At 36.2% G+C, this 24928-nt stretch overlaps 2 protein-coding genes across 3 annotated transcripts in view; one reads left to right on the top strand and one right to left on the bottom strand.

Moving 5' to 3' along the window:
• Positions 1-14499: 14499 nt before the first annotated feature.
• Positions 14500-21702, bottom strand: LOC106929722 (sterile alpha motif domain-containing protein 12-like). Its single transcript, XM_015006837.2, has 4 exons — positions 21599-21702; positions 17415-17561; positions 16472-16612; positions 14500-16283 (listed from the first exon to the last, which is right to left on the bottom strand). The coding sequence occupies exons 2-4, from the start codon at positions 17533-17535 to the stop codon at positions 16195-16197; spliced, it is 351 nt and encodes a 116-aa protein (XP_014862323.1). The 5' UTR covers positions 17536-17561; positions 21599-21702; the 3' UTR covers positions 14500-16194.
• A 943-nt stretch (positions 21703-22645) lies between these two features.
• The window catches only part of scara5 (scavenger receptor class A, member 5 (putative)), a 76065-nt gene continuing 73782 nt past the window's right edge, over positions 22646-24928 (top strand). Inside the window, exon 1 of one of the 2 annotated variants that reach the window (XM_015006840.2) lies at positions 22646-23000. The gene's annotated coding sequence lies outside the window, so the exon portion shown is untranslated. The remainder of the gene's footprint in view (positions 23001-24928) is intronic. The other variant, XM_015006841.2, reaches the window with a different exon arrangement.

The raw sequence follows: 24928 nt of genomic DNA, 5'->3' as shown, positions 1-24928 counted from the left end.
ACGCTCATGCAAAACATAAAGCAGAGCACTTCTAGTTTTACAGCTTCTCTCTATTTTTAACCAAAATTTCAGCATTCAAGGTTTTAAAAAAGTAATGGAAGTGCCTTTTTTTTAACCCATTCTGCCTCACGTCAGTGGGTAAGAGTGGAGGTACTCGACTAACTCAGAGAGACAGGAAGTCCAGCTCCTTGTCATTCACGTTGAGGGTTAATTTAGCATCTCTAATTAACTCAAGCCGCATGCCAGGCTCAGTGAGAAAACCTGACAAGAAGAGCAGAGAAACGATCCGACGTTTACACACACAGCCTCCAAAAGCCAACAAAAATCAAGCCTGCAGAAATTAGCATCTGATATTAATTAAATTTGCTGTTTTGTCTGTTTGCTATTAACTCTGAAACTTTTCTTTCTCATTCTCAAAATCCTCAACTGTTGACAAAAATAACCTCTCAGGAAAATATGTGAATAATGTGAATAGCACTTTTATAAATCGCTGAAACACTTTTTTTTCTGTCATTGAGCGCACTTTGGTGTGACAGCAGATGACAGCTGCAAAACAAAAAGCTAAAATTACAAACACATGATTTAGACGACACACGTTTTATCCTGATCCCTTAAGTTAAGCTAGCTGTGAACATTTTATTTTATTTCTTTATTTTTTACGTCTTGTTGCATTACAGCCACAAACCTCCACATGTTTTACTGGAATTTTATGCCTGGTTTGCATTTTTATTCACTTGATTTTATTTAGTGGTATTCTGACATCACTTATTAACTTTGAAAGCCCCCAACTCAGTTTAAATATTCAACATGCGCTTAATTTAATCTCAGTTTATGTCCAGCTGTTCTCTGAAGTTTTGTTCAAAACATTAGTGAATAAAATGTATCATGGAAACCAGTTAACTGAATCAGGACATAAATCAATGTCACAAATGGTGCTGAAATTATTAACTGCAATTAAATCGATTATTAAAATCGTCAGCTGATTTTCTAATCAATTAATCGTTAAATGGAGTTTACAGATTCAAAAAAAGGACAAATTACTGAACGAATAACATTCTCAGAGCAGTAAAACAGACAAAACTGTTCAAAAAGTATATCAATTTTACATTTAAGATAAAAAAAGACATATTTTCTGTACCCAGAACTCCTCAACTGGCAGTTTTAGCTTCTCCTGGCTCAAATTCTTAAAAAAAAGCACTTTTTTTCTATCCAATTGTTAATCAATTAATCTGGAAAATAATCAACAAATCAGTCCTAAACTGTATGTTTTTAGCTGCAGATGCTACAAATGATCAAATGTTCACCAAAGGAATTCTGTTCTTGCAATAAAGTGTTTATTTTTTTATTTGGAATTTGAATTGTTTGCATCTTTTAATAAATTTCTAATATTGTGCAAAAATGTTGGAATAAAAAATATAAATCATCTTAAAATGGAAAAAGTTTTGCACAACCTCAAACCTTCATGATGATTCTCAACTTAAACTGACGGAATCAGAGAAATCTGCCTGAAACAAACAGAAATGAAGGTCATTGTTGATAAAAATACTTTTTATGAGTCTCATCTGCAGAACTTGGACTTTATGCAAAGTTTTATATGCTTTACAAAATCATTAATATCGCCTCACCTGGGAAAACATGGTGGTGGTCGTGGCATGCTGTGGGAATGTTTTTATTAAAGCAGCCACAAAAAGACAAAAAAAGATGGCGACTCCCATTCAATGAACAATAAACCAAAACACAGTCAGAGGAATATATAAGTTTATCTTGTCTTATGGGTGGCCTAGTCAAATCCCAAACTTTAATTAAACAGAAAATCAGAATATAAATGTTTTGCAGAGTTTTTTTTAAATTCATAAAAAAGTAAACAAACCTCTGAGATCATCACAGAATAGCTGGATTCTGGTTACTGAAAGATTTTATTTAGAGGCATCAGAGTAAAATTTTCCTTTTACTTCACAATTACTTCAAATCCAAATGAAATACATGGAAGTTTGCAGTTTTAACATGACAGAATATGAAAATACAAAGCTGCTGTTTCGTTTTTATTCTGTGTATTTCACCACACAGTGACTGAATTTAGTTTGATTCTGATCTTTACTTGGTTTCTTTTTAAACTTGTGGCCTTGATTCTCTTCAGCCGCTGCACTTTTCTGTGTTGCTCTTGTTCTGCTGCCAGAGCCGGACCGTCCGCAGGAACTGGGAGAGGAATAAATCCTGGGTCTCACACAGTCGGGGGGACAGGAAACCAATAAAGGTTTGGATTTATCCGAGCTCTTGAAAAAACAATGCCTCAGAAGGCGCCTCATCTCAAATCAGCAGCAGAGCGGTCCTGTAAATCTTTCAATGTTTAATCTAAAACTGTGGCAGATATAAAAACTAGCAGCCTCTCTGGAGAGAGCAGCTTTTTCTCCCTCTCTCTCTAATTTACTGGAGCTGTGATAACTCTGAAAGATTCGCTGCTGTCGATGGGTTCACGCTCCATTAGGGGTTGATAAATCTGAGAGGGTCGTGTTGGTGTTAACGGAGCGGCACAGAGAGCCAACTTTGATCTGTTTCCAGTCTCACTTCATCGCTTCACTCCCTCCACTTCTTCATCTTTGCTATTAATCCTGGAAACCTCAGCCGGAGTGAAGAAGTCTCTTTCTTGTGCTGCGCCAGCATCACGTATGGGAAGAAAGTGATGCAGATTTTTCTAGATAACGCGACGGCCGTGATTTTAATGAATCTGATTCCTGCTGTGGAACTTTAAAGAAGTTTAGGAAACAAGTCCAAGAAATTCATCTGTTTTCTGTTAATCGTTTAAACTTGACATGGATTCTTCTTACTGAACAGGGCACAAAAAAAACTAGATTACCAAGGGAAAACCAGTGCATGCTGGGAAAACAGGCAAACCCCACACAGACATACATCCAGCCAGAATTTTAACTGAAGTTAAACTCGCCGTGCAACTATTTGCTCTCAGTTTTATTTAGGAGTAGCAGAGTAAAGAGGGTTGAATGCAGATGCGTCAAACATTTAAAGGGGATCTATTATGCAAAATTCTCATTTTGCTCATTTTTGTATTTTTGCTTGGGTCTTGACTGCTTCTACAAATAAATCAAGAGCTTAAATAAAAAAACAAACAAAATTAATGCCAATGTTTTTTAGTGTCAGGAACATGAGTTGTCGTTTCTCAATTTTTGGACATTTTCTGAGTTTCAAAAGTCAAAAATTGTGGATTTTTGAAACGGAGAAATTTCCTTATTTCATTTCAGAATTTTTCCACAAAATTTTAAACTTTTAAAGTTCAGAAAGTTCCTTTTTTTAAAAATTGTGGTTAATCTCAAAATTTCAGAGGTTTTCTAGCAAAATTCCCATTTTTAAAAATCTGAAATTTCCTTATTTTTTCTTGAGAATTTCTCAGATTAATTTCAAATTTTCAGAATTTTTCTTGCAAATGTTCAACATTTCAAACTCAGATGTTTCCATATTTTTTCTAGAAAATTTCTTAGAATAATCTCAAAATTGCAGATTTTTTTTGGTGGAAGTTTACTCCTTTTTTCTGCCTTGATACCGAGTCAAAAAGCGCATGTCTGTTTGATGACATGTTAAAATCACAGTGACACCTAGTGGTCTGGCATAACAACTACAGCAGCTGCAGTTAAACACCTGGAGGAGCTGAATATGTCCTTCGCTCCTAAATGGAGAAATGTTTTGAAGGCGGGTTGCCTTAGACCTACAAGGTCTTAATTCAGTTAAAAATGAATATTGTAATCTTCTACCCATTTGGCCTTTTTTATTCATCAGATGTGAAATGAATCCTGCAGCAGTTGGGAATATTCAGATAAAAATATTCATATATCTGAAAGATGATTTTTTTTTCTATTCAGTCTCACCGAACTACGAGTAGCTAAATGTCAGATGTGCTGATGAGCCGATCCTCCTGCTGGTTTTCATCTCCTGTGGCACTAAATTACATTTTACAATAAAGTTTCTGCGTTGACAGTGATGTTATTTGAACCGCAGCTCTTCTGACGGCCATCGCTGTCAAAGAGCAGACAGTATAATTACACTTCATCAACTAGCTGCAGAAAAATAACACATCATTTCTGCTGTGAAGAGCGCTGTCAGCAAACAAAAACACCAAATAATCAGAGCAGCAATAACACAACCAGTTTTCTACTATAGATTCTGTTTAAAGATGTTCTGCTGCTCAGATTCTGGTCGTTTAATCTGTGGTTAATCCTGGATTGGTTTGAGTCAGGATAGATTATAAAGATAAATCAGATCTGCAGATCATGAAGTCAGGAGCATCATTACACATAAAAAATGATTTTCTGTCCTACAAGAAGCGCTGCTGGGATTTTAACCTGAATTGTTTGTTTTATTGATCATTTAGGGAAATGCTGCCATTCAGGCAGGAGGTAGATTTGTAATATTTCTCTCCAAAATGAACAAAACTGATGATCTCTGCCAGGAAAGTGGAAATGGATGAATTAATGTGTATTTTACGTTGGCAGGACTCCTTCCCATCACCCTAATCTTTATCTGCCTTCACAGATTCTGGACTCCAAAACTTTAACATACAAGCAGGTAAAACCTTAAATCTGTCATGAGGGTGAATAAATTGGGGCTCTACTGTATATTTTTAAATATTTTTAATTAAAATGTCATATTGCTTCATATGACAGAGGATTAGGTTAATGCTAAGAAAATGTAAGAATAAAATTACAAGAATAAATTCATAACATTACCACTTAATTCTGGTATTATTTCAACTTTATTCTGGTATGTTTTGAATTTTTTCTGATTTCTTTTATTTTGTCCTGGTCTTATTTCAACATTATTCTCATAATACTATGAGTTTGTTCTCATTTGTTTTGACATTTTGACTTTATTCTCATGACTTTATTATATTTTTCTTATTATGGCTTTTCTACTCCATTGTAGCTTTGTACTTTGTTCCTGTCATATTTAGAAAGTGAAATAAAAAGAGCTAAATTTATTCTCTAGTTGAGCTTATTAACAACACTTTAATTTTAAATAAGCATCAAAAGAAATAAACGTGGAAACCTAAAGTTTTGTCATATTGTTTTACCAACAAATTACTACAAATTTACATTTATTGATGAGAATCTTTTGCATCAATTGTGACCATGATTATATAGTAGATAAGATCTCAGATTTTCCTTTGAATCGACTTTCTGTTTGCTCATAAATTCAGTTTTATTATTTTTCCAGCGTCGTGTTGCTTCTGTCGCAGTAACTTGTGAAGTGAAATCTCTGCAGGGAAAATTGATTTTTCATGTCACCTCTGCTTCCTGACAGTCTGTGTGCAAAGATTCATCTAAACTAGCTAACAAACATACAAGAATGAACAAATAAAACCAAAAGAAATCTGAGTCTCTGTGGGAATATTTTTCTCTTTTCTCTTCTTTCTCTTTCATGCTGCTTCAGATTTTGTTGCTGGAAAATAAAAACTGAAAACTTTAAAGTCACAAGATGCTTTTAAAGGTGCAACAGTTTATTGTGCTAGGGTGGGTATTTATCACAGAAATAACTTTACATTTCTGTTTGTTGAGACCTTTTCAACTTAAAGCAGAACATCAGCCATCAACAAACTGTTAAAAAGTTGCTCTACGTGTGTTTATTATTTCTCTTTTAAGCAAGTCATCAATAATCATATGGATAATAATAAAGAACAAAGGAGGGATGAAAGCAATTAATCAACTTATGATTAATTGTTATTTATTAGTTCCATTTGATTAATAGACCTTCTTTCAGTGTTGTAGTTTAGCCCCCATCCAGTAGAGGGCGCCATTGGTCATCCTAAAGCAAGTCAGTTGATACAGAAACAAAGATGGCAGCAGGATTCCAGAACAGGAAAGAGAAACGGACCAAACAGAGTCCGATATGGGAGGTAATGAGGTTTAATGAGGTTCTGTTTTGAAATATAAACACTCACCAATCTAAAGTTTTCTTTTTCATTGTATTTTATAAATAAGTCTATATTTAATAATGTGAGAAAACCACAATTTTCTGATTATTCAGTCAATATTTAACACAACTGACACAAAATGTACAAATTTTATATATTTTATTAACTACCAATAAATAATGTTTTCCTGAGTTTATTCTGTTGTTTTCTCTTTCAAAAGTGTCTCATATTTTTTTGGCTGTGATATAAAAAATACTTAATTTATGGTTTTTGACCACAAATGTTTGATATTTGAGTCGATAAAAACAGTCCTTTTTCTTGCAGAGAAACATTTAAAGGGTTTTCCAACAGGTTCAGAGTTTCTTCTCATTGTCAGTGTAGTTCATAAAAAAGCTGATCAACTTGGTTGTGTTTATAATTTATTGTGCAGCAAAGAGCAACCACAGCATTCCCTCTGGTGTCTTTATCCAAAAGTAGCGTCACAGAATGAAGCCTATAAAAACAGCCGTGTTTGAAGCTCTTTAATTACCAAAATGTACTGAAATGCTTCATCTTATGATTTAAAATCTTAGTTTTAAACCCATTTTATGAATTCAGTTCTTCCATCTTCCTTTAGTTCTTCTTTTCACTGAAGCAGAAACTCGCTGCCAGACGAAGTTAATTTGTCCTACACAGGATCCTGCTCCTGTTCCACCTTAGACATGTTGGTTTTCCTCCAGGTTTTTCTGCTTTTGCTGCCAAGCAGCTCGTCTGGCAGCGAGTCAAACAGAAATGAGCTGCTGCCTCCCAGCAGTTTCTACTTTTTCCAGGGTTGCTTCTGCAACATTGAACTCTAAAACATCCCAGCAAGCAAAACAAGACAAGGATTCAGACGTTAAAAGTAATCAAATTGGGAAATGCTCCTTTCTGAGGATGGGAAAGAGAATCAGAAAGTGCGTTAAAGCCGGTAAAGGCCTGGTGGGCGATACAAAAACAACAAACATAACCGGTTATTGTTATGCTTTGGAGTCTGGTCTTTTCTCTAAATGTGCAAGTTGATGCTTAAAGGAGACATTTTATGCTTATGGGCTTCACAAACATAACATGTAACATGTTCATTACATTATTTTGCACAAAATAATTCCTAGAAAATGAGATTTTAGTCTGCCCTGTTCTTCCTGAGCTCTTAAAGGGCTTCTGGCACTTTAAATCCAAATAGTCTGCTGCTGGCCATGCCCCCACACGTGAAAATAGCTGCAAACAGATGCGTAATTATACAACCATATGTCCTTGAAAAGCAGAATTGGAGCCTCCTGCACAATCAACAAGAATAGAGCCAGTGGTTTCTGGATGGTAAGTCAACAACAAAACTCTTGTCTGTTCCTGCAGCCATTGTACAGCAGTAAAACCAGCTGACCAAATGTGCTGGAGCTCAACGTGGGTTGCTAGGTAACGGCACATTAAAACGGCTTGTTTTCCAGACGCCAAAAAAAAAATTAACTTATTGCCAAAAATAAAAAATGAAATAAAATAAAACAGTTGGTTGGGTTATTTAAATTTGCTTGGACTATTTTTAAAAAGCAGTTGAGACCCAAATGTGAAAAATGTGAATTTTGAATGATAATTTATCTTTAATCTTAGCATGAATTCTGATTCTGAACTTTGCTTTCATAATTATTTGATCCTGGCTACAGCAGAGTGTGTGCTTACTGTCTGAAATGTAAAATTTCCTGATTTTGTTATGTTTCTGCTTAGATTGTTCCCTCTATGTAACATATTTTCATGGTTACACCCAAAAGACTGTTCAGGGCAGCAGGAGTCCATCCTCTCCTCTCCTCCCTCCCTTCTGTTCTCACTCCATTGCTTCCAATACGGAGAAGATAAATCACATGCCATGCAGCCATTGATGTGAGGGGAAATAGATGGGCCATTTGTTGACAAAACTCATTTTCCCACTTCCAGGTAATAAAATACGCTCTGTTTGGGTTTTTTTCCACTTCTACATTTTTTTCTTTCTCTTGTTGTTTTTGCGGATGCAGTTTGCTAGATGCACCTTTCCTCCTGTGTCGCTGGTTTGTCTTGACAAATGGGTGTGTTTGGTGGTGGGACTGGTCAAAACACACACATCCATGAGCATGGAAAAATAGCTCAACCTTTCAATCACACTTTGGGTATTTTCACACTTCGTAGATTCGGTTCGATTGGGGACAAAAATTGCAACTTTCCTTTCATTGTCAGCTGCTGTTGTTGTTGAAAAACCTGTTGCCCTCCTCGCCTGTGGGGGCGCTGCAACCGAGAACTTCTGAAGGAAACAACATAAAAACCTCTGGAGAAGATACCGAGCGCAACTTCCTTCTTCACAAAATGTAATCAAAACAGATTTTAGCGGTTGTTTAATACGGAGCCCCCCAGGGGACATGGGAAATTTTTTTTCTTTTGCGTTCCCTCGCAATACTTTTGCGTTCCCTCGCAAAACTTTTGCGTTCCCTCGCAATACTTTTGCGTTCCCTCGCAAAACTTTTGCGTTCCCTCGCAATACTTTTGCGTTCCCTCGCAAAACCTTTTGCGTTCCCTCGCAATAATCTACTGATCAGTTCATGCGGCATAATTGATACTATAAGCCTTTTTTACGGTGGCCGCCATACTTTCTGCTTTAATACAAGCTTATAAGGTTTTTCCATGGACTATTGAGTTATTATCGGGGGGGTAATAAGTCATCTGATTGTGTCTCTGTTGTGTTCGTGGCTGAATGGTTTAAAGGGCTGCTTTCTGTGCCGTTCCATCTGAGCCTTAACAGACATAAACATGCAGTAAATAAATCGATTTTCAATCAGTTTTTTGCACCAAAGCGTTAATAAACACGTTTTATTATTATAAAACACAGCAAACTAATGGTGGTAGACGGCCGCACTGGGTTAACTCGGGGAATCTCATCTGTCTGTGTATCAATCAACTCCTAACCTCTTCTTTGTTCTGTCACAATTATCGATTTTTTAAATTTTTATTATGCTCCAAACTTTGCGAGGACTGACCCCCCCAGCTCACCCGCTGCCTCACACACCGAGCCAGCAGCGTCACCTTCCCATTCATACTTCATGACAGTCACTCCCACATCGACACGCCCACCACCAGGTGTCAAAGCCGCTGCTCCTGTCATATCAATAATTACTTATTTCATTCATATTTCTCTTATAGAGCCTCAGTGAAAACGTGTTTATTATTATTAACGCTTTGGTGCAAAAAACTGATTGAAAATCGATTTATTTACTGCATGTTTATGTCTGTTAAGGCTCAGATGGAACGGCACAGAAAGCAGCCCTTTAAACCATTCAGACACGAACACAACAGAGACACAATCAGATGACTTATTACCCCGCGATAATAACTCAATAGTCCATGGAAAAACCTTATAAGCTTGTATTAAAGCAGAAAGTACGGCTTCCACCGTAAAAAAGGCTTATAGTATCAATTATGCCGCATGAACTGATCAGTAGATTATTGCGAGGGAACGCAAAACCTTTTGCGAGGGAACGCAAAAGTTTTGCGAGGGAACGCAAAAGTATTGCGAGGGAACGCAAAACCTTTTGCGAGGGAACGCAAAAGTATTGCGAGGGAACGCAAAAGTTTTGCGAGGGAACGCAAAAGTATTGCGAGGGGAACGCAAAAGTATTGCGAGGGAACGCAAAAGTTTTGCGAGGGAACGCAAAAGAAAAAAAATTCCCCATGTCCCCTGGGGGGCTCCGTATCCGTAGTTGGATTTCTCTTTTCACTGCAAAAACACCAAATATCACCAAGTAAGTAAAGTTTCTAGCGCAGATATCTTACTACACAAAACTATCTTACAAGTAACTCTTCAGCAACATAGGAGCTTGTTTTTAAGTAAATAACTCCTTATTATTTAAAAAGTTCTAGTTCCACTGGCAGATTATTTCACTCATAACATCGGGAAAATGTTTTGTTGTAAGTGAATAATTTGACAAATAGTACATTTTCATCAGTACTTTTTGCACAGTTTTAATGGCCACGTATGTTGTTTAATGCAGATTTTGCAAGAGTAGCACAATGATTTAAGATTTTGTCACAAAGGGCCAGGCTTGTTTGGGTAACTTTTTCCCTTAACAATTGAAATATTTGAAAACTGCTTTTGTATAAGTGAGTTATCTGCACGTTAAAGGGGCCATATTATGTAAAATCAACTTTTTTTTAGCTTTACATCATGTTATAATGTTGTTCCTTCAGTTTTCCTTTGATTCTTTCATGCATGCTTGAGAAATGCTTGAATCTCCATGGCAACCATTCAGCTGTGCAAAACGCCTGGTTGGACCTAAGCTGCAGTTTCCAAGCTACTGAGTTTCTGCCTCACAGCACACCTCTGCTCCACTTTGCTCCTTCAGACTAGCCAGCTGCAATTAGCAAACATCTGCTGAACTCAATGTAGGAGCTACATCTCAGTGAAACGCTGGTAAAAATGTTTCTAAAGGGTTAATAGAGGAGAGATGTGATGTTTCAAAAAGAGAAGGAGTTTTTAAAGAGACAGAGACAATTTCAATACCTTAAATAACAAAGTTCACTTATTTTTAAGTCATAATGACATATGTTGAATTTTTATATAGACAATTTTTATTCAGTTTACTTTATGGTGCTATAAAATGGCATTATATGCCTGGAAAATACATGATACTGCCCCTTTAAAGTGTGACAAATAGTAAATCTGAAGAAACTGAAAGAACCCGAATAAAGAATGAATTACAATAACATTTAATTACCTTTTGGGATTAATTAAGTATTTTTGAACTGAGTTTTCACAATGTATGTGTGCTAATTGGTTGAAAACATAATCTAAGGTTAGTAACACCCTAGTAAAGCTTCACATCTTTTCCTTGTTTACGAATAAGGAAAAAATGTTTTAAAATGAAATTAAAGAGAACTTTAACCTCCATTTGAACTCATCCTCCGGGTGTTTCAGCCTCTGGTTTTAACTAACAGATCTTATCCTCAGAAGCCCGTCTGAGTCCCAAGATGCTGCCATGAAGATCCAAGAGCTGTGTGTGTTTTTCATGCCAGTTTGCGGCAGCAGCACTGCTGTAGTTATCACACAAAGGTTGGATGCCATCAGCAGGTTTGCAGCCGGCGCTTCCAGCGAGTCGTAATGAGAGTGGATGTTGTTTCAGGGTCTCGTGTTGCTGCAGCCTGGGAGGCCTCTGAAGTGAAGCGAGCTGCTGAGTCACAACCCTCTGAACTCACAGTGAACTTCTCTCTGCTTCCTCCATTCTTCTGGACTGGCGCAAACTCATTTTTTCTTCAAGTAAGTATTGATCTTTCCATCCTGCCGCTGCAGCTTCGACTAGATCACAAGAAAGTGACAGAAAGACCGCTGTAGCTGGGAGATGGTGGATGGTTCACAGCTGGGTTCAAAGTTGACTGAAGCCAGTCAGAGACACCGGACCACAGCGCCGTGTTAGCGCAGCAGCACTTTTACCAAATGCTGTTCCTACTCTGGAGTTACAAATATTATTTTAAAATATATTGAAATAGTGCTGCTCTTTCTTTAGTACAATTTTTGATATTCTACACCCCTGATCCTAAGGTATTTTTAAAAAATGCAGACATTTCCTTTGATTTGCTTTATTTTATCCCGTCTGATTAAATTTGATGCTTTGTAGCAGCTGCCATTTTTCAGGGTCTTTATTTGAAGTGGTGTGCATAAGACTGACATAATGTCATGAATGTTTATGGCGGTGGTCATGAAGTGTCATTCGGTAAATAATTACATTTTTAATGCAAAGTTGCATCAGAAGTTGCATAAAAAGTGTAAAATTTACATTATTTGTGAAATGATATTTTAATGCAAAGTTGCACTAAAAGTATTAGTTTCACTGGCAAATTGTTTCACTTATAATGTGAAAAATGTCATGTTATAAGTGAAATAATCTGAACTAGAACTGGGTTGCTAGGTGACAGGCTGGGCTTGGCTGGCGTTGCTAGGTGACGGGCTGGGCTTGGCTGGTGTTGCTAGGTAATGGCACCAGTAGAACTAGTCCTTTTTTTTAATCAATATTAAGGAATTACTGACTTAAAACAAGCTCCATTATCTTGCTGAAAAGTTACTTTTAAGTTAGTTTTGTCTCATTCCAAGTGTGCTAGAAACTAGACCAAAAAATATGTGGTAAGATTTTGTGTTTTTGCAGTGTACAGGCAAACACAATAAACTTTTACTGTTAGTAAATAACAATTAATGTAGAAAGTTTTGTCTAAATTTGATTTAGATTTTTAAAACTGTTGTAAACATACAAAACGATAAACCCGTCTTCTACAGATATATAAACTTCATGACCACAGGATGTTTTACCTGCGGTTGTCTTGAATTTGACAGTCTCCAGTTTGAGTTTCTGAGGTTTTCCATACGTTAAACTCGGTTTACATCTTTTTCTTCTGCAGACATTTCATCTGTGCTTCGCAGTCGGGGTCACTGCTGCAGGTCCTCATCCCTTTTTTGTGCCAGTCAGATGGATTTATGTTTGTGCTGACTAAGCTTTGCTCCGTCGTCGTTCCTGCCCAGTCAAATGCCACGGCGTCTCGTGAAGGATTAATCACACTCAGACACACACAGCCTCACCGGCAGGCTCAGGAAAACAGGAGGAAAAGGTGTGTGTGTGTGTGTGCGTGTGTGTGTGTGTGTGTAAGCACTCTTCCTCACACACTGTAACTTTATGGGCAAAGTTTCACAAACGTGCTGTTACATGTCCCTAACAGGGTGGAGATTTTTTAAAGAGATTCTCAAACATGTTGCTGCAAAAGCTTGACTAATATTACCAGTTAAAATGTAAAATACAGGCTGCAGTGATGTTATAGTCGTTACACTGCAAAAACGCAAAATCTTATCAAAATTTTGATAACCACGCCTGGTTGTCTGCAGGTTTTGGGATTTTTGTTTTTGTTTATTTAGAAACAAAAAACTTTTCTAGAAACTGGAAAAAAAGTATTTTTAGAATAAAAAACTTTTTCCAAAACAAGTATTTTTTTCGAGACAAAAAATATGTAAAAAAACTTTTTCAGAAACTGAAAAAAAGTCTTTCTAGTGCAAATATCTCAGCACACCTGAAATAAGACAAACTAACTTACAAGAAACTTTTCTGCAACATATAGAGGCTTGTTAAAGTCTTAATATTTGTGAAAAAGTTGTAGCTCCACCAGCAGATTGTTTCACCTGCAATATGGGAAAAAATTGTTGTCATAAGTGAAATAATCTGCCAGTGAAATAAGTATTTTTAATCCAATATGAATATTGACGTAAAACAAGCTTATTTGTGAGTTAATTTTGACTCATTTCAAGTCCATAAGAGACTAGAAACTAGACCAAAAATACTTGGTAATATTTTGTGTTTTTGCAGTACCTCGTGTTAAACCTCAACATAATATAAAGATGAACTGTGAAATGCAGAAAAAAGGTCAGAAGGTTTTCAAAATCTCTTTTATATTAAATGAGTTTGAAAAAGTTAATTTATCTCAGCAATTTAATTCACAAAGCGAAGCACATTACAAAGATTTACTACACAAAAACTTGTTTTATGGCTTTTATGTATGATTGATGATTTTCCTCTTACAGCAAATGAAAACTCAACAATTAAGGTAAAATGTTTTTGACAGAAGAGAAGAACAGTTACTGAAAACAAAGATTCTCCAGTAATTCTTATTTTTTATCTAAAAAACTAGTGACATCAGTGCACATAATCTACTTTATTCAGCATGACTGCATTGCATGCCTCCTAGAGCTGGAACAATTGATTGGATTAATCGATTATTGAAATAATCATGAAATAGTTTAACTGGAGTAAACAGACAGAGAATGAGGCTAATTACTTAAAAGAAAACATTATCAGAGCAGTAAAGATGTTCAAAAAATTTTAATTTTATATTTAAGATTAAAAAAGTATTTTTCTGTAAATGTGTCATCATTTAAAGTGGTTTCGTTTTAGCTTAACCTGGTTAAAACAAACAAACAGTGAAGAAAATGCCCTGAAACCTGAATGTTTTTAGTCAGAAACAATCTGCTTTTCCATAAACATCAACAGAAGACAATAAATCCGTCTTCTGTTTTTAAATGTCTTATTTTAAAACCCAGGAACTGAAATAAAATATTGATTCTTCAAAAATGACAAGATATCGAAAAGCTGTCTTTTTCAACAGATCATGAAACCTTTTTTATGGTTTATGGATATTAGAGCAGAGATTTTAACTTTGACCTGAGTTTTCTGAAACTTTTACAGTGTAACTGTGGCTGATATATGAGTGATGCAACGTTTTATTACACACTTTATCAACTCTGTCCTCAACTCTTATGACTCCTGATTTAAGGGTTGCAAAGAAAGTCTGCATTAATATGTTTTCATTATTATGACCTTTAGCTTTAGCAGTAGATCTCGCTGTGCGCTCTCTCCCGGAGGATTTCCCCGACGACAGAGAAAAACCTGAGTTATGGTGGAAACTCTGGGTATTTATGAGGAGCTGCAGCTGTAAACGCCGCTCCGCCACAAACAAATGATTCATGATTGCACTCCGGCGTCCAAAAGACGGATGATTAGGAAGAAAGCAAACAGCCAAGATTATGTTGCAAAAGCAGCACTTTTTATTTCACTGCCTGAAACTTTGACGCGCAGCACAAACGGTGTTGATGTCGGCAACGCAGCATTAAAGATCCGCATCTTTAGATAAGCTGCTTTATCAATGCAAACAATTATTTAAATGCTTCTCTTTCTACATCAAAGTAAAAAAATAATATCTTTTTAGTTTAGATCAGTCAGAAAAGAAAGAAAAGCAAACAGCAAAACTATTTCAGTTCAGGTTTTTTAATTTAGTATCAGAAATATCAGAAGAAGCTGCACAGATGCATCTTATTTAGCAGATTTCTGTCTAAAGTTGTTTTTTTTTTTACTAATTTTAATTTGTTGTTTTTTTTCCTGTGGCAAAAACTTGAAAAGCTCAAACTCTGTTGATCTGACTTCTTTAACATTTTTGTGTTTAGCTGTGAACTAAAAAGACAAATATCTAATAATAAGCACAAACCAACATGAACTGGAAGATAAATTCATGTTATTGAGAAATGAAAATAAATGTCAAAGTCTATTTTAAAGAAAAAACTGAAAATATATTTCAGAAGGGAAGCATATCAGCATCTTCTGGTTTACTTTTTATGTTTTAAAGTTTTATATATAGGAAGAAAAAAGCTGAAATAAATTCTTTATTACATTTTCAGATTTTTAGTCTTTTGCTTTACAATAAATGTTTCCAAGATGAAAAATTTTAAACTGAAAATTACAAAAACAAAGAAAATGTTGTGACCTACTTTTCCATCAAACCTTGAGTCCAAATTAATGTTTTTAGAATAAAAATGTTAGAATAAAACAATGAATGGATGGAAAACGGCTCAATGAGCTGCGACTCCATTCAACATATAAATGTTCAAACTGGAACTGCAAAAATAAACCGAAACAACAATTCTGACAAAACTCAAAGTTTTTGTGTTTGGATGAGAAGTTTTTTTTTTACTGTATGGAAATTAGTTCATTTTGCAAAAATGCAGCGTTACTGTGTGTTATTACTGGTAAAACAGATGAAGACGACGACAGGAAGTGGTGCACTGTAAAACATTTAGTTGTGTCTTCTGCTCTTTAAGTGAAACAAATTTAGCAAGTTTTAGATTTGAACCTAAATGAAAGAGTTTTATTATGACAAAATATTGAACTGTTCATACTGTATAAATACTTTATAAATGTACTTACAAAAAGAAAATCAGCAAACAAAATACTTTTCTAGACCTGGAAACAGAATTTTTATTTTTGCAGTTCTTAGCATCAGCCACAAGGGCTTTCTGGATGCTGGGAGTGTTATTTAATACAGATTTGCAGGATATTTGATACTGGTATGGTTAAACAGAATACAGACGGAGGAAAAGGACGGAGACAAATGGACAATAGGGATAAAAAAAAAAAGACAACCAGACAAAAACTAATCTCATCCATCTGCGAGGGTCAAATTTCACACAGGAAATGGGTTTCTCTCTCTCTCTCTCTCTCTCTCTCTCTCTCTCTCTCTCTCTCTCTCTCTCTCTCTCTCTCTCTCTCTCTCTCTCTCTCTCTCTCTCTCTCTCTCTCTCTCTCTCTCTCTCTCTCTCTCTCTCTCTCTCTCTCTCTCTCTCTCTCTCTCTCTCTCTCTCTCTCTCTCTCTCTCTCTCTCTCTCTCTCTCTCTCTCTCTCTTCCCATCGATCCTCCTCTCTGTTCACCTTCTCTTGTTATTTCCATCACTGCCACCTTTCAATCTCCTTCGCACAGATGAATGGACAGACGGGAAATAAAAAACCCAGCTGGTATCTTTCTGTCGTTTCGCCGTCTTTATGAAGAAAAACAGTCTGGTCAGGAGACAAGAGATCAAATAAAGTCAATGTTTACTGAGCTTACATGTTTTTAAGCTCTGAGCCAAATGAGCTGTTTTCATCTACGTTAATGCTGCACTTCTGTGCAGAGCTGATTTTCTGACTGTACTGTATCAGTATGCTGCTCAGCCGCTGGTGTATTTACCAGAGCAGATGTCATTGAGTTCATTGATTTCTTCCTGAACTCTGAGAAGCAGAAGGTCCTGCAGTATTTCCTGCTGCTGCTCGTCGTCCTCCACCCCGAGAAGCTGCAGGTGATGTTCCCTTAGTCTCAGTAGAGCTCGGCCTGCAAAGTCATTTACAACCCACAAATCAGCATTCACAGCAGGAGACTGAACTAAAGATGTTTTCACACCTCATAGTCCAAAACTGCTACATTTGTTACATTTTCAGCTGCTCCGGTTTTCTTATTTATCAAAGCTTTCAAAAAACATGTTCCCCTCCCCGCCAGAGGGGGCGCTGCAGCAAAAACCACTGAAGAAAACTATATAAAAACCTCTAAACAAGACATGAGCGCAACTTTCTTCTTCACTGAATGTTTTGCTTTGTTTTGTCTTTGGTAAAAAGTGTTAGACTTAATGTTTGTTTTGGTTGTATTTACCCAGAATGCCCCGCGCTGTAGCTCACTTCCTGTTAGAGTTCACTTTGATCAAACTGAGACTGAGAGTTCGCTTTTTTGGTCGCTTACGCATTCGCACCTCGCCAAATGAACCGGACTTTCTAGTCAAACGAACTACGGTTAGCGGACTGAACCGGGCCGGTGGGAACGCACCCTTTGTTTTTCAGTCTTTGCTTCATCCTTCTTTACTTACTGTAACATCAGTTACCTTTTGGGAACTCTTTCTGTGTTTACCACTCTTTCTTACGTCAACCAAACCAAGACCGAGGTCTCAAGGCGGACCAGAGTTGACGTTTTTGGTCATTCACACTTCCCTAAACGAACCAGATTGTCTGGCCCAGAATACACTGGGTTGGTGTGAACGCATCCTAAAACCCCGTAGAACTTAACATAAAATCTTTTGCTAACACTGATTATAAACCAAACATCTTCTGGTCGTTTAGATTTAAAAAGACGGGATTATTTGTACCTGATATGTCGTGTTTGATGATGCCTTTGTAGAGAGTCTCCATGAGTCCTGGATGCTGCTCCTGAATCCACTCCAACACCTCTTCCACGGACCAGGACGACACCGGATGCAGCTCGCTCATTATCCCCAAACTACTGCAGCATCACCCTGGCATGGAAAACAAAAACCGTGAACCATGAGGGTACAATACGCTCAAACAAAGTCAGAGTCTTCCCTGGTGTCTCCTTACATCAAGAAGAAAAACAATAGAGATCCATCTTCCTAACATACCAGCTGGTCGCTGATTGGACAATTAGAAAAAGGATCTCCAAAGAGACAAAAGATAAAAACGTTTTTATATGTTTGGAAGGGGCAGTGCTGCGTCCCTGTTCTCATGTTTTGCTTTTTAGCTTAAACTTGTTGACTGAGTATTCTTCTTCATGCTTCTTTTCTATAAAACCAATTCTTCCAGGCGCTGAAGAAGCATAACATCTTTGAAAAGCAGAAGTGGAGCCTCCTGCACAACCAACAAGAATGGCAAGTCAACAACAAAGCACTTGTCTTTTCCAGCACGTTGCACAGCGCCGTCATTCTGTTGGGATTTTTCAAATGCTGCTCCATAAAAATCACATGTTGTTTCCCAGAAAAGCAGAGAAATTATAAATGATTTCTGTCCCCAGACAATCAGATCTCAGTTGTGAACTTGCACACATCCGCTCACTGACATTCACCCATCAGGCGCATCGTCTCAAAACTCGTCTGTCTGTGGCGTCAGGACTTTAACACTTTAACAGTTTCTGACACGTGCCGCCGCGTCGCCTTCTTCTTCCACATAAGCCTATTTTCCAGTGAACATTTTGAGCTGAATCTCAGTACGTTCGAAGGTCAAAAAACACTTTCTTTTTATGATTTTTTACAGGCTCCCTGAGGTTTGGGCTTCTCTTACAGTCCCTCTGGGTTACGGTGCTGTAGGGCAAAAACCTGCTAAACTGTTGATGTGACCTTTTCAGCAGGCCAGGCGAGTTATTAGGGCTGTAAATACAGGAATGCAATTTCCTGAGTTAATTAAGGATGAGGTATGATTGGCTGAGACAATAACGAGCTCCCAGCGGAGTGAGTGACATACAGAAAGTGACCGGGGCAAAGAGACGGAGGAAGTTAACCCTCAAAGTGTGGCTGGGCTGAAGGAAATCTGACGGCGTTCTGCAGTGCTGATGTTCGGCATGAGGGCAGCATTTCCTGAACCTTACAGGCCTCAGTGGGTCTGGTTTATAGACACATAAACTCACTGTATATACAGCTTGTCTCATTTGCTGGAAGCACTTTAATTTAGATTTAGCTACTGAACCAGGACTTGTAAACAAATGTAATATGCACCAACGCACATTACTGCTTCCTATAGATCTTTGTTACTAAACGCAGCAGCTTTTGCCTTTTCTGCAGCCACCAAAGTGAAAACAGACACATTTCTCCTACTTTTCTACTTTATTTTAACTTGAACACAAAAAGCTGTTTGTAGCTTCATTTGTGAAAGGTGAAGACCAACTCATAAACATCCAGATGTATCCGAGTTTTAAAAAGTTTCTGACTGAAAACATGAAGTAGGCTAAAAGGTTAAGGAGCAATAATCTATTTCATAAAAGAAAGTCAATAACAAATTAATCTGGAAAGGAAAATGTGATGATTGGAGACGCTTTGAAAACCATCAGTGCATCAGACGGCGCGGTAGAGCCATCGCTGATGAAAAAAGGACTAAATCCCCCAAAAAACTCTGAAATTTTGAGATTAACCTCAGAACATTTCTAGAAAAACAAGGAAATTTTCGAACTCCAATAGAAAAAAAAACCTAGAAAAAGAATTCTGAAATTTTTAGACGACTCAGAAATGTTGATAAAAATTTTCAAAACTTGAAGATTTTCAAATTTTGAAACTAAGAAATTTCCAAGTTTTTTAGATTAATTATAGATTTTATAGATTAATCTCAAAATTTCTGATTTTTCAAACTCAGAAATTTCCATATCTGATTAATATGGAATTTTCTCACATATATTAAACTTCTGAAGCTCATAAATGTCCAATTTCTGAGTTCTTTGCTGTAAATTTACTAAGTTTTTCCTGCCTGCAGTGGCAGATGAGCAATAGATATTTATCTGAAGCAACACCACATCAGGAAATGGAAGAAATCAGATTTTTTATTTGTGTGGGGTGTTGGGCCTTTCAGACTGCCCTGGAAAAGTTGGGTATTGGTCACATAATGGGAAAAAAGAAATAAAAAAGAACATTTTGTTTGGTTTGTGAACGTAGCCTTTGTATTTCATTAAATATGTTTGATCCAGAATAATTGAGACAGTAAAACAAAAACATGAGAAAGTCTGCAAGAGGAAAACCTTTTCACGCTTTAAAAATATGAATCTTATTTGAGTTCATCCCAAACAGAAGCGTCAGAGTCGTTCCTTTGCCGCTCTCCAGCAGGTCTGCTGCTGCTTGAAGGAGACCAGGATGAATTTGCTCCTGCAAGCCAATTTGCCAGAACCTTGCAGGAGGTCGCAGGTCTGCCGGGAAATATTCTGAATAAGTTGGAAAACAACATTTACGTCCCGTAGCTCAAGCAGAAATCCTCTCTGTCACTTTCATATTTCAGAGATGCAGCCAGCAGATTATATGGTCTCATAAAATGAGACGAATTGTGGCACAACTGAAGCCTACCAAGATGTAACTTCGCCACCTTGTGGTTTCCTGGAGAATTACAACATAAAAAATGGGGGGAATGAAGTAAAATAATGTGGCTGCATAGTGTTCATATTCACCTGCCTTCTGATTAGGTGCAGAAACTGCTTTTCTCAGTGTCATCTCACTCTGAATGTCAAGAGATCTTGCAAAATATGTCTAAAAGTATAAGTCAGGAGAAGAGCACAAAATAATTTCTAACAGTGCAGAGATGAGAATATGGTGAAAAAGTGATGAAAAGTCAAAGAACGTCATTAAAAGAGGTGAGATGGAATTAATTTATTACTAATTAAAACATCCAAGGTTTGTAAAAGAAATATCTAAAGTTTCCCAAAGCTTGTGAAATGGACAACTTTACTAAAGGTTTGTTCTGCTAAAGAACACTGGAGGTAAGGCGGTGGGGGAAGCATCATGCTTTGGGGCGTTTTTTCTGGAACCAGGCTGTTGGCAAGCGCAGCAGGAATGACCAGTTCCAGCAAAACGTTCAGACTTTGGGTAGCAAACCGAACATGAAGAGGAATTTTATCTGTTCAGCACAGCAGTGGAGAAAGCAAACTGTCAGAAAACAGACAAGCAGAACCAAAATGTCTCCAGATTCAGTTTAACTGGTCCAATTCATAGCCATAAAGTCACATTCAGATCCAAATGCTGCAGCTTATTTATGTGGCAGAGCAAAATCTAAGTTATTCAAGACAACTATTAATTATTTTATACCAAAGATTCAACTGAAAAATAGCATATTGACGTTTACTTGGCTTATTCTGAAAAATATAGAGAAATTTAAGACTAACTTCACTAATACCAATAATTATTTTATAATTTAATACTTGGTTTAGGCTGCTTTTTACTTATTTCTGCCACAATGTATTGATAAGAATAAATAGATTTTTGATTCTTATGATTTTGTTAAAACATTGCAGTTTGAGTTAACTTTAAGAAACTTGTTTCCGCTGCATAAACTTACATATATACTTATAATATCTTAATATCAAGATAGAACAATTCATAAGTGTATTTAAAGTATGATTAAACTGAAACGTGGATATAATTAGAGCAATGGCAGCAGAGAGAAAAGAGTTGCGTTTATTTTAAATCAACTTCAATAAACTAAAATGTGAACCACGAGTATCTAATATTATATATAGCGTCTTTCTGCATACTTTTATGTTTAATTTGGCAAATTTATAGATTTAAATTTAAAGCACACTTTTTACAAAGTTAAAACTGTTCCAGTGTCTGAAAGAGCATTAAATTAGCTGGTTTCTCCACATGGTCCGTATTATACTGATATAATTATCAAAATGATCGTCAGATCAGCAGAAAGAAGCGACCCGCCCAATATGAAGAACAACTCACTGTTTCTAAACGTCACACATGAAAATCACAGTTAAAGTTGAACTCAGAAACGGATTATATCTCAGATTATGTCTCACAGATTATGTCTCACAGATTATGTTTCAGTTATTTGCCGTTTTTACCTTCAGTTCGGTATGTTTGATGTTGGACCTCCTGAATACCTGCCCAACCCAAGGACGTTTCAGCTCAGGTATCTTTACGCCCCGCCCACTCCGTGATGCCTTCAGGTGTTGTCAGGAATGTTTTGACGTCACTGGTAAAGATAATTATGTTGCGTAAATGTTTGATTTTGTTATTGTAGTCAACACTTTTCACTGAATAATAACAAAACAGGAGTAAATCTTTGCTAAAATTTTTAGATTAATCTCAGATATTTTCTAGACAAAACTCGTAAATTACTTAGTTATAAAAGTCTAAACTTTGCTAGGAAAATGAGAGAAATCTTTAGATTAATCTCAGACATTTTTGAGGAAAAAAATATATTTCTCAGGTTAAAAGTTAAAATAATTCCTAAAAAACTCAGACATTTTTATATTAATCTCAGAAATTTTCTAGACAAAACTTGTAAATTTTTAAGTCAAAAATTTGCTAGAAAAAATGAGAAATTTTTTAATTAATCTCAACATTTTGAGAATTTTTTTTTATATATTTCTGAGTTTTAAAGGTTTAAAAATTTGCTAAAAAAACATTTTTCCTGAAATTTTCCAGACAAAACTCACTTCCTAGTTTCTTCAAATTTCTTAGCTTCAACTGTTGATTTACTTTCGAAACTTAGAAATTTCATAGTTTTTTTTTTTTTTTAATTTCTGAGATTTGTTTTCACAAATTTTTAACTGTTGGAGCTAAAAGATTTCCAAAATGTTTCTAGAAAAATTCTGATAGTAATTTTAAAAAAATTCTCAGTTTTTAATCTAGGAAATATTCGACTTTCCAGAATCAGAAATGTCCATATTTTTTCTTGAGCATTTTTGAGATTGATCTAAAATTTTCTAAGCTTGTTTTTCACATATTTTCAACTTTTGGAGCTCAAAAAATTCAAGTTTTATATTGACATTTTTGTAGATTATTTTTTTTCTTTTTTCGGAAATTTATTCCTCGTCTTTTCTATCATTAACGGCCCTAAAACGCAGTAAAAACATGTTGAACTCAGATTTTAATAGTGATTTCTCCTCTGTGTCCAGCAGAGGGCGCGCACGTCCAGCTCCTGGAGAAACGTGACTCTCCTTCCTGTCTGCACTCAAGCAGCGGCAGAGCGTCTCTGGACGTTGGTAGTGGTCACATGACGATGTTGTGGATTTATTATTCCACATGTCCGCGTTTGGGCTGCACTGCAAGGCTGCTGACAGTCTCTGCAACACTGACAGGAGGAGTTCATGCTGCAGCTTCTCTTTTCTCTCGGTTTAGTTAAAGGTAGCGGTGATTTCACTTTCAGGAGGTAAAAAGCGTGAAGACGCAACTGTTTGGAGGAGATTATGAGGAAGGCAGAGCTGTGATTTTTGTTCCTTTTCACTTCTGAGGCAGAAGGTGAGACTATTTTTTTTATTATTATTTATCTAATCTCATGATTATCATCATATATTGTGCATAGTTTCAATAAACAATCAATTGTTTATTGATAAAGCATTAAATGTGACCAATTTTAATGCTTTATCTCCATTTTTGTTGGTTTTAATGTGTCAATAATAATTAAAAAATCCTGTTTTACAAAATCAACAAATAAACTGAACGTTTGACCTCCTAAATTGAAGTCAAGATCTGTTAATTTCTCACTGAAATCTAGATGAATAGATGGCTCAACACCTGATTTGCTGCATTTTTCCATCACAGCTTTGAGCTTCAAAAGACAGGAAATTCATTTAATGCAATTCATCCGCAGAAAATGGTTACTTTGTGTTTCAGCGGTCATGAATGAAGTATCTTTTTAATGAGGGGAGAAAATAGGTTAATGTCCACGGGTGACTGAACTTTGGCATGGGAGTTTTCTATGATGTCAATAGAGAGATTGTGTTTTATATGACTCATATGCTTCAATTTTACAGGTAATTTGACTTCTAAAATGAGTTTTATAGCTTTGAACTATCCATTTGGATCCAGCTGAGACCACACACACTGGAGACAGTCGGATGTTTGTTGGAGACAAATGACAAGATAATTCAGTTCTCTCATGTTGAGAGGTCAGAGAGTGGCCGACCTGCTTTTATGTCGATTTCCTTCAGTCCATCAAACTGGAACGTTTTGAACAAACTCCAGGTTCTGTAGAGCACTTTTATTCACTTTTCACAAAGACATGCCAGCATTTATTTCAATATTGTCCATTTAATTTCAGAACATGGAGACACACAAAAAACAGAATATCTAGTGCTGGTAACTTTCTATGTTAGAAAAAGTAAAGAGTGCGTAGCAATACGTTAAGCACAGCAATATCTCATTTCATTGACTTTCAGTGTTCGACACAGAAAGGCAGGCTCAGGTTTATTTGATTCCCCAACGGGTAATTGATGTTAAAGCAAGTAAAAAAAGAAGAGAAAATACATAAAATGAAATGGTGTTGGGATGATGCGCTTTAATCAAACTCTAGTTTGTTTATCTAGAACGTCTGGTTCGTTTGCAAGGTGTGAATGTGAAATTGGGCCAGAAAAGTGAACTCTGGTGCTGTTTGAATACAAGCAGCCCAAAGTCCGCTCCAAAAGTAGGAAGTGGAGTACAGTGCCGGGCATTCTGGGTAAATACAATCATAGCAAACACGTGACTCTAGAGCTAACAGGAGAAATCATAGACATAATATAAGAATAGACGCCTCATGGACCGCTCTCGCCTATTGTCGCTGACGAGATTTAGAGCGGCCATCTTGGAGGGGTACTCCACTCCACTCAGCGTTATGTGTTTAGCAGCACAATGACGTATCAGCGCATTTAATCGATCATAGCACACTTTTTTGTTACTGTAAACCATATTCAAACATCTATCAAAGCAACATTTATAAACAATTGTATTTTTAATACATAGTTCAGCATATTTAAATATGCTTAGTGGCTATAACAATAGAATAGGAATAGAATATTCTGATATCGATCTATGAAGAGCATATTACAAAGCACACAGCTGTTCATAATTTATTTAATAAATTATTTAGTAATATCAATACATATTTTATATAACTATACAAACACCAATAAATAATGATTAATAATGACACAAATAAATAATGATTAATAGTGAATCATATATATTGGATACATGTTTACATGTATGTATATACATATATATATGTATATACATATATATATATATATATATATATATATATATATATATATATATATATATATATATATATATATATATATATATATATACACATTGAAATTTTGCTTGCTAATCGAACTGAATCTACTGGACTGTCAGGAGAGAAAACGCCAAAGTTCACACTGACCTCCATTCTCTTTTGTCTT

The sequence above is a fragment of the Poecilia mexicana genome, unplaced genomic scaffold, assembly GCF_051168715.1.
Source record: "Poecilia mexicana isolate PSO_F unplaced genomic scaffold, ASM5116871v1 scaffold_21, whole genome shotgun sequence".
Taxonomy (NCBI): domain Eukaryota; kingdom Metazoa; phylum Chordata; class Actinopteri; order Cyprinodontiformes; family Poeciliidae; genus Poecilia; species Poecilia mexicana.
Note: the sequence above shows the minus strand (reverse complement) of the source record. Positions and strands in the feature narration are given on the sequence as shown.